General features: G+C 38.9%; 1 protein-coding gene across 4 annotated transcripts in view; it reads left to right on the top strand.

The window, feature by feature from the left end:
* fndc3ba (fibronectin type III domain containing 3Ba) overlaps window positions 1–18,009 on the top strand; it is a 106,309-nt gene that overhangs the window by 78,533 nt on the left and 9,767 nt on the right. For all 4 annotated transcript variants that reach the window (XM_042388839.1, XM_042388840.1, XM_042388841.1 and 1 more), the window contains 9 exons: window positions 285–420; window positions 1,745–1,816; window positions 3,165–3,283; window positions 3,481–3,586; window positions 4,258–4,430; window positions 5,100–5,213; window positions 5,706–5,855; window positions 7,612–7,892; window positions 11,762–11,986. In XM_042388839.1, the coding sequence (XP_042244773.1) occupies window positions 285–420; window positions 1,745–1,816; window positions 3,165–3,283; window positions 3,481–3,586; window positions 4,258–4,430; window positions 5,100–5,213; window positions 5,706–5,855; window positions 7,612–7,892; window positions 11,762–11,986 (1,376 nt within the window). The remainder of the gene's footprint in view (window positions 1–284; window positions 421–1,744; window positions 1,817–3,164; window positions 3,284–3,480; window positions 3,587–4,257; window positions 4,431–5,099; window positions 5,214–5,705; window positions 5,856–7,611; window positions 7,893–11,761; window positions 11,987–18,009) is intronic.

The following is an 18,009-nucleotide window of genomic DNA, read 5'->3' as shown; positions in this document are numbered from 1 at the left end:
GTTGCTTTACTTCTTGATAGATTTCTCTGCACATTCCCTTCTCTCTCTTATCACACTCTCTGTGTTTCTTCTTGTCTTACACTCCATCTTTACTCATTTTGTTTGTTCTTTTACCCTGTTCTTTCCACCATTCCTCTGCTTCTTATCATCCTTCCTCTGCATTCTAATCTCCTGTCACCCTCTTCCTCTCCTTTTTTCTTCCCCTTCTCTCTTTCCACCTTCTTTTCCTTCATCTTACGCTCTTTTCCTTTAACCCTCTATTCTATCCATCTCCCTCCCTGCAGCTGATAGCATCGAACATGGAGGGAAAGAGCAGTCCCAGTGAAGTGTTGGTGTGCACCACCAATCCAGACAAACCAGGCCCTCCATCTACACCTTGTGTCACCGCATCAACGCCCTACGGATTTACTGTCACATGGGGTAAACAGACACACACACACATACACACATAATATACACATATGACACAAAGATGGAAAACACCCTTAGTGCACAAACACTTGTGCATACCATATAAACACACAAGATGTAAGTGGAAATACACACAGTCACACGGAATTGCACTAACATGGCCACCAAAAGAGAAACTTATAAATATTTAATATATATAAAATTTATTTGTTATTGATGGCTGTTCATATACTTAGAAAACCCAACATTTCCACTCTTAACATACAGTTACAGCTAAAATAGTCTGCTTTTTTCAATCTGGGGTTTATTCAAATAGTGTTGTGTTAAACACCTTCTTAGTTGCAGGGATACTAAATATTCTGTAATTATGTACTATAATTAGTCCATAAGTCAAAACTTGCCATTTTTCCTTCAAATATGTGTAATACTTGTAGAATAATGGAAATGCTTTAAAATGCTCTATCTCACAATGTTAAGAAACCCTCTGAATAATTTCAGGATCGGCACAACACGTGAACCTCACTGAGCCTAAATTTTCACCAAATCACAACAATTTTGAAATCTTCTCATTAGTTTCTCGATCGAACCTGCTTGGTGATACACAAACAAACAGGAGTAAAAACACTCAGATAAAAAAACTTTTGTATCAGAGTGTATCATATATGTAGCAGCACAGGTAACAGCCATAAAAAGCCATCATGTCTGCTGTCATCCATCTGTCCTGCATTCATAATGCAGGGATCAGAACAGTCTGTTCTTTCTCAAAGGTTGTAAACATGACGTAGATCTTACTGTATGTCTCTGAGTCAGCATTCAGATCACTGACTGGACTCTGATAGCCATAAACACATTTTTACATGGCTAAACAATTGTCTCTACAACTCGACTATGTTAAATATATATAGCTGCACTGCATTTCTTAATGTGTGACTATTGTGTGCTTTCTTTTATTGGCTGTTGGTATTTATTTATTAAAACAGCTCTTCCCAAGGGTGCTAATAAAACATTTGGCAGCATTTTGGTACTAAGGCTTTTGGGGAATTACCATTTCTGCTCAAAAGCAAGCAATCTGCCAGAACCTGGCAGGTTATGAGTTATTGTTTTACGTGTTCAGAATTGATTGAGAAGTCATTGCTAAATGTCATGACAAGTCTCAACTGATAACTTATGAATGTATAATATGAAATGATTAATTTGACATATTTTCTTGACACAATAATGATATGGAAAAATGAAATGTTTTTACATGTAGACTTCTGAGTTCTTCTCAAGCTTATAATTATATGTGTGACATCTACCCAAACTAAAATCAGTCTATCAATTCCTCCAACAGATCCTCCCCAGGATAACGGGGGCTCAGAGGCTCTTACATATCTGCTAGAGATCTCAGAGGGATGCTCTGAAGGTATGACTTATATGTATCTCTACCAGTCTGTGTCACATGTTCATCTCATTCGAATGCTTGTTCTAAGTCCATCATTTTATAAAATGAAGCTCAAAATGTACTGTCCATCCTTTTGTCCCCTGCGCTCCTTCTCTCCGTGCATCCATTTCCCTCACTTACTCTACCGAGAAGAATATCAGCCATAATTCAGTCTTTGTTAGCCTCAATTTAAAACACAGCGTTGTTTGGATTTCCTAAGATCTCCGCTCCAGGAAACCCAATGTTCTCTTTCAGTCCATATAGCAGGGGATGAAAAGAGGTGTAATTTCATTGAGTCTATACTAATTCAATCACATCAAAGAAAGAGGAGTTAGTTGTTTATTGGAGACTAGTGTCCAATATCAAAGAATGAAAGAGTAGTACAGCAAAAGCTCATGTTCCTCTTGAGTCATTGATAATGAGAGGGCTTTTGTCATGGTTGCTACTCTGTGTGCCAACATCAAATGGGAAAAATAACATTGACAGCAATGTCAGTGGAAATGAAGAAGCCATTTGGATCAACTACAACACATCTTTAACTCCAAGTTTAGCAGATTGATCTAATTAGGCCAAACTGATGTAATTGGTTGATTTAGTCCCTGGCACATTTGCTCTGTGCTTTTCGGGAAGTATGATGGGATGTGATTTTACTTACCACAGTTTTGTATTCAGTAGCTGATGCTGAGGAAAGACATTATACTAATTTAGGAACAGCAAAGACTTAATTGTGTCGTCGTCCTTTGCACTTTCTCGCCCCCGTTGAGCTGTAGCAGCGGGCGCTGCGTTGACCTCATCTAATTGATTTAGCTGTGATTCATCATAGTGTAAGTGTGGTTTCTGTGAGCTTTACTGCTCTGAAACAGATGTTTGGGTTAACTTTAAAAAAAAAAAAAAGTTCCATATCACAGTCACAGAGAACTGCCTCTGTGATGTGCAGCGTTTGAAAGTTTACTTAAACTTCACTTTGTGTTGCACTAGTCAGTGTAATACAAGCATATGTGTTACATAATCGCAATATGTGGCCCTTCTGTTGCAACTGTTTTCAGTTCTGTAAACAAGAGCTATATTTGCATAACATGAGTGCTGCTTCAGGTAGAATAATGCATTTCACAGGCCTACACAATCTATTGACAGAACAAAAACAGCATTGTTAAGTAGAATACAAGTATTAATTAGGTCAGTGGGGTTATAATAATTGTCACCGTGACATATATATGAAACAACTGGAGATTATGTATGTGCGCTTATGCTGATTTGTTGGCTGATGTATGTGATCAGTTGTGTAATTGTGTTTTTTTTTTTTTGTGTGTGTGTGTGTGTGTGTGTGCAGCGAGCCAGTGGGAGGTAGCATACAGTGGTCCAGCAACAGAATGTGTGTGTGAGCGCCTGACACCTGGGACCATCTACCGTCTACGTGTGTGTAGCATCACCACCGGAGGACACAGCCAGGTAAGACACACACACACACACTGGTGAACTTTGAATTTTCACAAACAGTTCAGTGTTGCTCATGTAGAAAACCGTGGGAAAATCTACAGTTTGCACACACACAATCACCAATATATCATAATTAACATTTCTGCCAGATATCAAACTGCTCTTTCTCATTTGTTTTGATTTCTTGTGTTTATCTCTGCTCCTGTTAGTGCACTGTTAGTGTTCCGGTCCGTACATTAAGCGTCCCACCAGGGCCCTGCCAGCCACCAAGGATTGTGGGCAAGGCCAAACACAAGGAAGTGCAGTTAGAATGGGGTGAGTGCAGACATACACGAACATTGTGTTGAGTTTTATTCACTAGTATATTTGATTTTTTTTTTTTTTTTTTTTTTAATGTAAGGCAGCTAAATGACCTTCTGGCTGCCTAATATGTTTCCCTGTCCAACTCTAATCTAACCTTAGTCAACCATGTTTCAGCTTGATTGAGCTCTTATTTAGCCCATTAAATGCCTAACCTAGCCTCAGCCTGATTTAACTCTCCTAATGTCCACCCATTATTGCAGAATAGTACTGTTATCTGTTGGCAGGCATAGTTTCCCAGCCTGGGACGGTGATGAAGTTCTTGTTTTAACCAGTTTAATACAGCTGGCCACAGCCCTAATCAGTTTATATTCAGGCAGCGCAGCTACAATTACTGGCTCGAGTTGAAGGTCACACTTAATGTACTGGAGGGTTTTCCCTACTGTCTCCTTCATTTATTACTTTCAATATACTGCGACCAAGTGAAGCAAAGAGTGTATGCAGTCATCTAAAACTAAACATCCTACCATCCAACTAAAACCATCCTGAATAAATATCTTGAAGTTTATACATAAAACACATCTTATCTTTATAGCTGATGTGTCTCTCCATCACCAGTGGTTTTGAATACATGTCATCAGATCACAGTTTGATTGTAAATGCTTTCCCTGTCTTTGTCCCTTCAGACTCCCCTGTCTCTGAGGGAGTGTGTGAGGAGTGTGTGTTCAGTCTTGAGATGAGTGAGGGGGACACCAAGCCAGCAGAGGTGTACCATGGTTCGGAGCTGCAATGCACTGTCGGCAGTCTGCTACCTGGTGCCACATACAGCTTCCGACTGCGGGCTGCGAACGAGGCTGGGGTGAGAAAAACACTTGGCAGGAATGTGATCAGCGTTACAGTTTCTTCTTTCAGAAAACCAACTGGTAATCCACCAGACAAGACCAAAAAATTGTCTCTGGGAAAAAAAAATCACTTCTCCAGTGAAACCCTTACATAAGAACTATGCACTTCAACAAGTCAGCCTTTCAAAATCTATAAAAATAATTCTTATTTTCTGCTTGAGTAGCATGAAATTCTCTGTTTAATGGCTCTCACGGGCATGAAATCTACTGTGCATGAACTGTGGAACCTCTTAATTGGACCCAAATATGAATAAAAACACAAAATCCAAATGAAAATGGTTTTTATCGTAGCTACACACACAGACACAGAAACACAGGGGCCATTAGGTCAGAGTGTCCCAGACAGACTAACAGCGTCTATGTTTGGACTGAGAAATGTTCCACAGTCTGAAGGTAACATTTGATTGGTTTGATCATCCAGACACTCAAGATTGAACTAGCAGTTAGACTTGCTGATCAAAAGCTGGTACAGACACAGCACACACACGCTTAAAAATAGGAAGAAAAGTGCACACATGCAGACGACACAAACAACCCAGCACTCTTGCCTATACAAAGTCAGAGAAAAACTTGTGTTAGTTCAAACACACCTCTCATCGTGTGTGTTGTCTCTTTCTTTCTTATAGTTCGGAGTGTACTCAGAGCCAACAGAGGTTACGACTGCAGCGGGTCCTCCTGGCCAGTGTGGGGCACCACTCATAACTCTTACCAATAACACCTGCGTAACGCTTAACTGGGAGGTGAGAAACACACAGATACAAACCTGTATTTTTATGAAAGAAAGAAACAGTTTCTATGAGCGAAGCAAGAGAAGGAGACAGAGAGAGAGACCACATTTCTTAAAGTGCTCATCGGAGCCATCAAAAGAAACTCAGCCTCTTATTTTCTGTTTCTACTGACGTACAAACCTGCCACTTTAAATTTGTCTGTTTGGGCTGTTGTTGACAAGTAGACCCAGATGACTGTGTTGTTCATAGCAATCCAGCTGGTCTGGATGATGTATTGAAAATGATTGAAAGCTTCTGGTGTTGTATTATTATTGATACACAGCATCTTTTAGTCTATCCCTCATATCCCATTGGCCTGCTTGAACATGGCACTATATTTTCCTTCTTATAGTTTTTCTTTGAAAGGTTTTATTGAATTTGGAATCCATTCATGGCGGGATTTCTTTTTATCTCCAAGCTCCCATTGATTTTCCTGAGCTGAGTGTATGTTTCTGGGTGTTTCAGAGTCCCGAGGGTTCGGGTACAGACATTTCTGAGTATCGTTTGGAGTGGGCGAGAGAAGACGAACCTATGGAGCTCATCTACTGCGGATCTGCTACACAGTGTGAACTGTCAGACCTGACGCCTGCCACAGATTACTGCTGCAGGCTACAGGTAATGCACACCTGCACTACAGTGAGCCCACGGGCACATTCACAAAAACATTCACAAATCCAGTCATGGGCATGAAAGTCATGCCAAGACACACGTGCTGCAACAAAGAAAAAATCACATAAATAATACAAGGACACAGACGTGCAGAAAAACAAACGTGCATGACATAGACATTCAGATGCACAACATGCACATACAAATGTCAGCCAATGGTAGCATCAAAAGCAAGAATACACACAAACAAACAGAGAGCAGTGAAAGGTTGATCATAATTGTTTCTTTTGTGCGGCAGCTGTTAATCTGGTGCAGAAAAAGTTCTCTCTCTCTCTCCGTGTTTGTCTTACACGCTCTCTCTCTCTCTCTTTCCCTTTCTCTCACTCGCTTTTCTGATACACACTCTGAAGCTATGAATCCAATAAAAGCATGTTATATGGCTCGTCTAGTTATGGGCTCATTTATAAAGTTCAGAGGATAGCACAAGGTCATCCTAATATCCTAATCAATACTTGAGTGTGCGCACATGATTTGTCTTTGTGTGTTTATGTGCGTCGTAGCGTGCACATCAACAGGACAAATGTCCCTCATAAGAGGACCGCAAGAACAGATCGCACGAGATCCATCGCCTCGGTTGAACTCTCTGTGACTCCATAGGTCCTGCACCTGAAAATGAACTTGTAGTGGTTCATCTACTGTAGCAATGTCTTAAATCTGCACAGCTTGACATACACTTGTTTTATGAGGGCACTGTAAATAGCCAGACAGTATCGCAGGATAAGGTAAATCACAAGTTCCTCACATTTCTTTATGTTTTCAAGTCTCGCCAAAATATATTTGATGGCTGAAGATAAATCAGAAATATTACTGTAGTATCATTTTCAGGACCTCAAAGTATGTCAATAATTTACTGCCATGATAAAGCACTAAGACTAGAGATCTTGTATTTTTCTTTCGAGCGATCAGAAGACTTTTCTATAAGTATACACTGTAGTCTGCAAATCCTGCCTTCTACTCCTTGATGCGCACTCTCGTTAATGTTGCTAGGCTGTTCTTGGAAAGTTGGATATGGCGCATTTTCTAATAAAAACTAAGCCCTCCTCATGTTTTTGAAAGGATTGTCTTTTTTTGATGATTACTAATAAATCCATCACTCCTTACAGACAGGTTGTTTTATCTTGCCTGTCACATTAAGTGCACATTAAAACAAATGCAGGAAACAATTTAAACATTTTGCTAATTTTTAAAACATTTTATTCAAGCTTTTAAAATGTAGAAGATGTATTTTTTTTAACATACTGGCATAGTTTGTTTGAGCCTCCTCCTCATTGAGTTTGTGTGAGTCTTTTAAATAGACTACTACAAATCACAAGCGATTGAAGGGCGTTTAATAGAGGATACTCGAGGTGAATATAAATGTGTTTTTTTACACAGCGCAAGAAATAGACTAATGTTCTGTCACAGCTAATTTGAATTCATCGCCCGCTGCTGGTTTTCATCTTATTCCATTCTTCATGTCTTCTTTCTCCTCTGTTTTACTTCCTCTTGCTCTTAGTCTGTCTTACCCTTGCTCCTGCCAATTCATTTCACTTCTGTCTCCATCTCTTTTCACTGTTAACCTTCATCTGTCTGTTTTGGTCTTTGTCTCTGCTCATCCTCTTCTTTTCATTCCTCTCTTCACCTTATCTATCCTCAGATCCCTTCATCCCATTATTATGAATGACAACTCTCACCCTCTCTGTGTTTTTTGTGTCCCCCTCAGGCGGTGAATCAGGCAGGTGCTGGTCCTTACAGCGAGCAAGTGAGTTTCCGAACCCCAGCGACGAATCCCGACCCGGTCTCTTCTCTCAACCTCCTGGACCTCCCGGTCTCCTCAGAGTCAGGTCACTCTCCGTCTACCTGCCTCTTCCTGAAGTGGGATGAGCCAAACAGCAATGGGGCGGAGATCACCTGTTACATCATCACCCTGGATGACCAGACCATCACTGTGGAATCAGGGACAAGTCACCTTGTCTCCGGCCTGCAGCCAGACAGCGAATACAGGTACTGACATAAATTAGTAAGCAGCAGAGCTGATGTGAGGACCATATAAAATAGATATTTTCTTGGATACAAAGTGTGATTTATGTTGATGATGATCCCTAAATCTTGGGTTTGGCGTTTTGATTTACCACTGTGTCCCTCCATGAGCACGAGGTAGAAATAAAACCCAAATATACTACCACAGACATTAATATTTTGATTGGTGGGCAAGTGTCCATTAATACAAGAGCATCTGAGACATAATTCCAATCAATACTTAAACCTAAATCAATATGAAACACTGGAGACAGACACTAAACAATAAACCTTCATTAATTGATATTTTGACCACGTGCGTGCAACAACAACAAGCTGTAATGCCAGCATTGACGTATTATCACTTTATGAAGTTGAAATGGTGAACGTGTTGGCAAACAGTTGCCTTTTTACACCTCCAGCAGATACATAGCAACATTAGTGTTCATTTTGAGTTGTCAGTTGTCTCTAAAGTTGCAGGCCTTACAATTAAAACAAAGATGCAGAAACGCTCTGTAGAGCAAGGGAACTGTAGTGTTGGATGATAATTATCTGTGGATTTGTCACTATGAGCAACCGCTTTCTCATAAAGTCCAATTATTTATGTGATCTATTGTGAATATAAAAATATTGATTATAGCTCCTTCAAATGGGTACTTAAACTAGTAGCGCCTTCCCATAAAGTTTCTTATTACCTACGTAAAAGGTAGCTTTAAAAAAAAAAAAAGAAGTGTCAAAATTGGAACAGAAACTGAAATCTCCTGACTTTTAGTCCCTTGTATGGGTCAAGCTCCATAAACAGTGGATACTCCGTTTCCCATAATGTAACGAATAGCATCTTTTCATTAGAACCAACCTGCTAAATGCCCAAAATGCAGGCTTTCTGACAGGAATTCGTCTTTTCTAATAAGATAATCTCTGATGACATCATCAGGGGGGTCATCTATCTAGTTTTTAATTATACTGTCATTGAAACTGATGTCTGCTTCCCTGCTATAGCGGTTCTGCATTAACAGGTTTCAAAATGTTTAACTTGAATTTAATGTGGAGTGGTCCTTATGCACAAAATACTAAAAACAAGAAACCACAGTAGTTAGCTAATAGTTGATTCTCGAAAAAAAGGATTAATGATAACATTTATTATTGCAAATTCTTTCCACTTGTTTTAAGAATTTCTGTTGAAATTATAGGTAAAAAGCATTGTACCATATTATACAGAGCATTTTGATCCAAAAATCTTATTATACATGGATAAAAATCAGTACACAGGTAATGGTAGTAGTATATAGTAGCTTGGGATAGCCTGTGTGATGTTTTCATATACAGCCATGTCAGACCCTGCTATACTCACACACCAGTAAACAACTACTTAGTAATGTGAATCACCAGCTACTGTTGTTATGTCTCTGTAAGTGATTCTGTAATTATATGTGTGTATGTGTGTGTGTGTGTATGTGCAGACTATTGAGTTCTTTGAATTGGGGGGGAAAGAGGGCGTCCGAGGCAGGGGGATGTGTGAAGAGGCAGAGTGATCACACATCATTGTTTTCATTCTGAGGTTGTTTTTGTCCCGATGTCACTCTGCTCTCTTGCATAAGGGCTACCACTGAGGCAGAACACTGTGCATGTGTGTGTTTGTGCACGAAGGTGTGTGTGTGTGTGTGTGCATGAGAGTCTGCCTGTAGGAGTTTATGTGTGTGCCAATGACGGGAAATCTGTTTGTTATTTACAGCGGTGAGGTACTTCAAATAATATTATTCATATTTTATTTGCGTGTATGGCTTTGTGAAAGACCGCAGTAAATGTTGTTTGCTTTGTCAGGAGTGGGGCTGTGTGTGCTTTAGTGCAGGTTTAAAATGCCTGTGTTCTGAGATTATTGTTGATACATTATCTTTATACTAGAGGTGTTTTTCCCTCTCCTCTCTCTGCTCCCCAATCCATGCTGAGGATAACTGACTTTGATCCTATACTGAAGTACAATAGCTGTTTGTTTAAGAGAAAAATAGTAATTTAGATTCTTTTGAAGGAATTTTACTTGTTAAAAAAATTTAAATCTAAATAATAATACAGATTGTGTTTTGTTTTTTGTTTTTTTTTAGATTTCATGTATTTTTAATTACATTGCATGTTTTCATTGAAAGCTTCATAACTTTTAGGTCTCCAGAAATCATGCAGAATGTCTTTAGTTTTAGTTGGAAGCAGATATTTTTTTTCCCAGACACAAGATTTCACTGCAACCCTTTGGCATCTTCGCTTAATACAGTCTTAGTCCATTAATAATGTTAAAAAGTATGTAAGTCTGCAGACACCTTAAGAGGATAATTGTACAAAGGCACACATCACAGAATATAGATTCGATAAAGCTGCAGTGCTGAAAAGTGCACTCTAAAACAGACAAGAAAATCACTGGTACCATTATGCATCTTGTATATAATTTGAAAAGCTGACTGTTGTATCCTCAGTCATTTGGCAAGCAGTCATTAAGCTGAGCGTGAGGGGCTCGGTGGTTTTCTCAGCTGGGATCATGGTTACCTGATGGTTTTGTAGATGCCAATGAGGTGCCACCATTTGTTCAGAAAATGTTTCATCTTTTTCCTCAGTTTCATCTTAATTTCAAGATAAAACAAAATGTTGTGAAAGAGAAACGTCATTTGATATGTAAATCCCACCATAACTAAATATAATCCCTTATCATCAAAAGCTAAGCCTCTTTATCTTTCGTTCTCTTCCTTCTTCTCACTCTCTAGTCATCTTTTATCTATATGCTTAATTACCCAGTGGATGGGTCAATGTTGCCCTTTTTCTTTCGTCTTCACTCAGCTACATGAATTATAATGAAAGGTTACAGTTACAGAGTATCAGCGATTAAATGTCAGACATCTAGCCAAGGGCCTCTGATGTGGATGCTAACCAGCTGATCAGACATGGCAGAAAGAGGGTGAGGAAGGGAGGGGAATTCCTAGAAGAGAGGCAGCAGGGGAGTTTGAAAACACAAATCCAATTCTGACAGTCCTTTTTAATTAGCAGTAGATATCCGTGTCCTGGCGTGGGTGCATGTATATGTTAGTGTTTTTATGATATCGGTATATGATATAAAATACACACTGTACGCACTCACACTCCTTTTAATAATTGCATTGCACTAAACCCACTATAACCTGTTTATTGTTGTGAACCACCTCTAGATTGGCTTATTGGAACAAAAACCTTAATCAAGTTAATAATAAGGCCGAAATTGCTTTGTGTTGCTTGGAAATAAAATGTTCTTTACAAAGTTAATCTTGGAAAACACTGCAGCAGTGTCTTTTGTTTGAATATATTGTATTCTTTTTATTAACTTATTTGGTTTTTTTAGATTTTTTTTTTTTTTTTTGCATTTTTGCCTTTATTAGGAATGTGAAGTGACAGACAGGAAACAAGGGGAGATAGATGGGTATGTCATGCGCTTATGTGGCATGCGCAGCAACCATTCGACTACCATGGCGCTCCAAATATATTGTATTCTGAAAAAAGTGACATATTTTAGCCTTATTCTGAAGAGTACATTGAATTGTAATGGGAGACAGGATCACAGCAGCATCAAAGGTCAAAGCTAATAACACCAGATTAGCCCTCATGGAAAATTACCCCACCATTAGACCAATAGGTCTGTAAACATAGAGAATACATAAGGTACCATGTACATTATGCAGTAGTTTTCTGCACGTGACTCAAACCCTGTTCACTTTTTCGCACTAAAATGAAAGTATATGTTGCGTTTACACCATGACTTCCCAAAAAATGGGATCATCCAAGTCAGAATTTATATTTTACCTAAATGTAACAATCTCTCTCTCTTCCTGTATTGCTTGCAGTGTACAGATCCAGGCAGTTAATGCCATTGGCTCCAGCCCCTCGAGTCCACCTCTGCTGGTGAGGACACGCCCCCTCCCTCCGGCCCCGCCCCCTCTCGAATGTTCGGCGGCCGGCCCTCAAAGCCTGAAACTGAAGTGGGGTGAAAATGCCAGCAACACACACACGCGTGCCCTGCTCGCCGACGACATGGTCTACACACTACAGATGGAGGACAAAAACCACAGGTGGAGTAAACACACACCGCTCTATAACCCTCTTACGTCACTGGTTACCTCATGGTTATAGTGAGAAGGAGTACAAATAATTCACTCAGTTTGCTTTATTTCAGACCATGTGTACATGGCAGGGGAAAGATAACATTTCAAGCATCAAAACATACAGTGTACATATGACAATGAAAACTCATGAAAATGTTTAAAACTGGCATTTATACCATATTTAAGAAAGACAGGAACCCCAAGTTTTGTTCAAACTGTACATCACATCATGTATACTATACAGTGCTGGAAAGTACATTTACTCAAGTACTGTACTGAAGTACAATTTTTAGGTACTTGTATTTCCATTTTATGCTACTTTATGCTTCCACTCCACTACATTTCAGAGGGAAATATTGTACTTTCTACTCCACTACATTTATTTTACAGCTTTAGATACTTTTCAGATCAAGATTTGACACAATGGATAATATAGCAAGCTTTTAACATACAACACATTGTTAAAGACTCAACCAGTGGTTGCCAACCTTTTCGGCTTTTGATATCTTAAGAGCAGTGTGTAGTCGGGGTCACATTTCAGATGTCTATGAGTTGTTAACAGCTCCACCAAATAGTGATTTTTCCCTCTAAACTTCTCACATGGTTTAATTTTGATAAATGTTCAAATGATCTGATATTTCACCAAAAAAGTAAAGGATCTGAACACCACCAATGATACTATGTAGTTTTATGTAGTTTTGGGTCATTCACTGCAGCTTCTCAGTCCTTTATATACACTACACCCTATACTTCGTTCTATACACTAGGTATATACTAACACTTGATATGGCTGCATTGTGGCTGAAAGGTACATAGTTCACTTGTAAGTGGTTATCAGAAGCGCCTCTCTTTGCACTGTTTGCTCAACAGTGTGTGGTAAAATGTGCACAAAATGGAAAAAGCAACACTCCATGAGAACAAGCTGTACTAACAGTACATTAGTGCTGAGTGGTATGGTCGAAAACAATATCATGATATTAATACGATGGTTTTTGAGATAACAATATAGATCACAACATAGCAAATGCATGGAAAATCACATAGAATAATCATGTAATGTTTAATGCAGTTAAACTGCATTTATCATCAAACATCATGCCATTTTAATGTATGACATTAGATTAAACTCTTCACTAAACTTCATTAAACTCTTCATGTCTAAAACAAAGTATTAAATGACTCATTCATGACTCATGTAGTTTTGAATTGCAGCTTTCTCTGAATCATTAATTTATAAAACATGAATTAGTATTGGTTATTGTTTTACATAGTTTATGAACTTTTTACTCTAAAAGTCAACAAATACTAGTATTTAACTGAAACAACTTACATTGTTTATTATCAACAAAAGTAGCCATATCCAACCCTGATCTCTTTTAATGTTGTCTTTGTAGAAACACAATGTATGCAGGTGAAAAGAACCAGTACAAATGCAACATACAAAATATTTTTAACATGAACTTTTGTCTATATGATTGCTTTGTCATTGTCATTTTTGGTCACCAGAGGCACTCATCAACATTGTATGCACTTCTGTAGAGACAAAAATTAATGGGTATTTTATATATGGAACCTCAGCTACGACATGATACTGAAAAACTGTGATGATCCCTTCAGAAAATGTGCCTTTACAACCTCTAGGCCACCTTGCACAACACGTTTCTAAGACTTCTCAACCTGCAGGTGGTTAGTACAGCAAATCAGGACCCAGGAGGTCAATACTACACACAAACCACAGACACACACAAACAGAAGAACATGAGCGGCTTGAGTGAGGGTGAGGGAGTGTGTGTGCATTCATGCATGATTAGAAGATCGTGTGTAGATCTGTGTGCTTGCATGTGTGTGTGGGGTTTTTTTTGTGTGTGTGTGCAGTAACCAGATGTACCATGGAGTAGTCACGTTGAGGGCATCTGGAGCCAGCCTGGATACAGCCTCCAACAATCAACCCTCCATTTAACTGACTGCTCAGGCAGGAGTGACATAGAGAGAAACAGGGAGACAGAATTAACAGACAGAGGAGGAGGCAAATGGGCAGAACATGATCACTGACAGGAATTAGCCACACGATTGGAAAGAGAGCAAGAGGAGGGCATTTTTATTAATGGTAGAGCTAAAAAAAATCTTTAATATATTTTGGTTTAAATAGCAAAGAGTGGGACTGAGCGAGGGATGCACAAAGATGCAGGAAACTGAATGGCCACTTTTATCGGCTTTCCTGTCTGCCCACCTGTCAGATTGTCTCGCTTTCTCCCCTCGATCCATCCCTCTTTCATTCTGGTTAGCCAGCTATCCATGTTTGAATTAAGGCTTGGCTGGCATCAAGTTGGCACCAAGATACCTTGGCACCCCTGGAATGGGCCAGAGTACAGCAGGCAACAGATGGGGCCCTATCCGGCAGGCTATGATCTGTTAACCTCACCGACACACACGCACACAGATCCAAACAAACACAGATCTATGCACGTAAGCACAAACACACTCCCTGCCAGCCAAATGAAAACAGCTTTCACAGTTGAGAGAATTTTATTTACTCTCTTCTAATTGACACCATGATTAGTCTGGCAGTATGCTAGTCTGTGTGTTTTTGTGTTTTTATGACCACGTTTGAATGCTTTTGTGTATGTATGCATACAGTATGGCTGCAAACACTGTATCGGTTTCAGATGGTATTTTGGGAATACTGGTATTTGTGGTTAATATGAGCAAGTGCTACAACTTGCTCAGAATTGCAGAAAGTACTGTACTTATTTCTTTCTTTCCTCTGATTATGGCATATTTTATTGGATAATCCCAATCTTTTGTGTCCCTCAGTGGCTTTTTGTTTGGTTCAATAATAGACTGAAATTCGTCTGTAATTTATCATTAGTTTGGCCAGTTCTACTTTCTTTTCTTCTTGTTCACTTATGGATCCCTCTGATAATAGACTTTTAGGAGTGGTTGATTCACCTGAGAGTGAATTGAGGCTTACTTTTTCACATTGCAGTACACTCAATGTTCACAAAATCGAAAACTTTAAGTAGGAATCCTCCACAGCACAGTATCTTTTCCTGTCAAGGAGGTGTTTTTTCATTTTTATCAATACCAGAATATATACCAAAAAGTTGACATTTTGCTATCCAAGTTCACATATGTTCAAGGGGTTGGAACTAAGTTATATGGAAGTTATATTGAGGAAATTCAGTTCATAATTAATGCCTCTATCGCTCATATATTATTCATAGTCACACACAATTGACATATATTTATGGCTGTATTTAAAATGGTTATTATACTTGGTGATTATTTAGTAATCTTATAAACAACACTCAGGTTAAGCAATGGCAGTGAATAAGGGGGAAATGAACTAGGTGGATTTTTAACACTTTTGTAAGACCCGCACTTTAGGAATACCCATTTTCAGATTCATTCAGATACTAATACAGATAATTTGGTTGGTATAAATAAAATACATACAAATATAAATAGCAACATCTCCACACAAACATTTTTGCACTCTCCTCTCCATCTCCATCATTTCCTCCACAAGGAAACCATCCGTCGAATATAATTGACTGAATAATGAATGTGTGATTCCTGACTGTTTCAACCTAATCGCCTTTGCTTAGGATTCATTACTTGCAGCTACTGGCGGTTATGACGGGACGTTTAGGCGTGCAAGCGGCTGCATTAGTGGGTGCATTAGCGGTGCACCACCTTTTGTGTGTGAAGGGTTATTAACAGATGAACGGCTCGCGCTGTTTCACCATACTTCCAGCCAGGACGCCTCCTCCTATGCTACTCCTCCTTGTGCTCTCTAATCACACTTTATTAAAAAGAATTAGCAGTAATTTATATAATTGGTTAAATCACTGTGGCAACCACTTGCTTCACTGCTAATCATAATGTATCGAGAGAGCTTGGAAGGGCACTTTGAAATAAGAAGTATGGAAGTCTTGAAAATATATTGCTTTGTAAACAAACATATCAAATAGCCGACTGCAATTTTGCAAATGTAATTTCTGATTTGGCAATAAATTTAATCAGTGTCATTTTTAACCAAATACACTTACTATTTATGTTTTTGTCTTTGACTGTCGCCGTCTCTTTCGGCCCGTGTCTCTCGCTGTCTCACTTTCTTTGTCTCTGGCCAATCTAATTCATGTTTATTTATCTAATTTTCTTGTAAGAGAGGTGACTTCACCTCTGGAAGACCTCTAGAAAAATGAACACCCCCTTTAATAAATTCCTTCTCCTCCAACCTCATCTTTTACCCTCTTTGTTTTCTCCCATCCGCCTGTATTAGAAGATAAAGGGAGCTGTATCCACAGGTTCAAAATACCGAATGCCCTTTTTTTAACTTTCCTCCCTTCTCCCTCTCTGTCCCTCTTTCTCCCACACCTTATTTTTCCAGTCTTATCTCCCTGTATGCAGACTTGTTGCTCATATTCTGTCCTCCCTCGCACACAGCTCTTTCATTTTTACTTGTTATCCTCACTCTGTTGTTGCCCTTTAAACGCTTGCCGAGTTTGTTTGATTTTTCTCATTTCACTCTCCCCTCATCCATATTACCCAGGATGCATTCTGGCAGGGGTATTTGGAGTGTAAGGGCACCATGGCAACACTGGTAGCGCAGGCTACGAAGGCGGCAACCTTCTGATGCAAAGCATTTTTAAGACGAGTTTACATTGAATGACAGGCACTGGGGGAAAGTCTTGAGTGCTTTCCTTCATGAGAATTATCCATCCACATGTCCATCACTACGTCTTCCACCCTTTCTTCCATTTTCCATCTCTTTTTGTGTCCTTAAGCCCCTCTAAAGTTAAATTCTTCCATCTATTTATCTACCCATCCATCTCTCTATCCATATGTATTTACCCAGTCAGCCCACCCATTCGTTTATCTATCCATCCATCCATGTTCCTCATTTCTCTATGACTCCATCCTTGCTGTTTCTTTCTTTATGCACTCAATCTGTTTTTTCCACTCAGCCAGCCAGCCAGCAATTCAGCCACCTTAAAAACAAGTTGTCATCGTTCTTTGTCTTTAACACTAACCTTATTATTACATAACCATGCATGGTACATAGATATCAGGCAATAATTGCTTAAAATTATATTTACTTTACTATTTATTTTACTACGTTGGAACCAATAACAAAATTATTTATATTGTGCAAATTTTATGATGATTTCCTTATTAATGACAATTATTATTGTTAATAATGTGGATGTGATCATTTATTTTGGGTATCATATGCTGTTAAGTTACTTACTAATCAATGTTGTAAGGACAAAGTTATCAGTCAACTGTCTGTGGATTTCTAGAAACTTTTGAAATGGTTTACAGACACAGATTTCCCCTTTGGATATTTAATGAAATTTGTTATATTGAGGCAACAGTCTGATAATCACGCTTTCCTCTGGGAAAGCGTCCAAGGTTCTAACTGCTTTTGAAAAGAAAAAGCTAGACAAAGATGTTTGATAATGTAATGCCAAAACAAATGTTAGCTTTTCTATGTGAGGTGAATCACGGCAGGCTTTTAGAAACAGCGTTGTGTTTAAAAATGAAGGAAAGGTACTAACAAAGCAATGTTTGAAAGTGTCACAAGCCTCACAGTTACAGGACAACAGGCAAACCTGAGAATCAAACAAAATAAATAAAATTCTGTTGTATGATATCTGTATTTAAAAAAAAAAATCCAACATTTGCATTCCTCTGAATAAGTACAGAAGACTCCCTATCTGCGTCTAACCTCTCCTTCTCTGCCCTCTTCTGGTCCTTGTTCGGTTAATTGGTTGGCTGTTTGGCTCTGGACCAAGGCTGCAGTTCATCTCATTAACTGTGTCCTGGTGACAGTGCTGAGTATTAATTGTTTTTATACTCCACCATTCAGCTCTGTCCAAATGAGAAGGGGTCATAACTCATGACGATGAAAAAGTTAATGTGTTTACTGTATACATGCAGATATGAATATTGCTCGCTTTCGGCTTTGTGTTTGTTAGCTGAGA

Source organism: Thunnus maccoyii, chromosome 16, assembly GCF_910596095.1.
Source record: "Thunnus maccoyii chromosome 16, fThuMac1.1, whole genome shotgun sequence".
NCBI classification, from domain to species: Eukaryota; Metazoa; Chordata; class Actinopteri; order Scombriformes; family Scombridae; genus Thunnus; species Thunnus maccoyii.
Note: the sequence above shows the minus strand (reverse complement) of the source record. Positions and strands in the feature narration are given on the sequence as shown.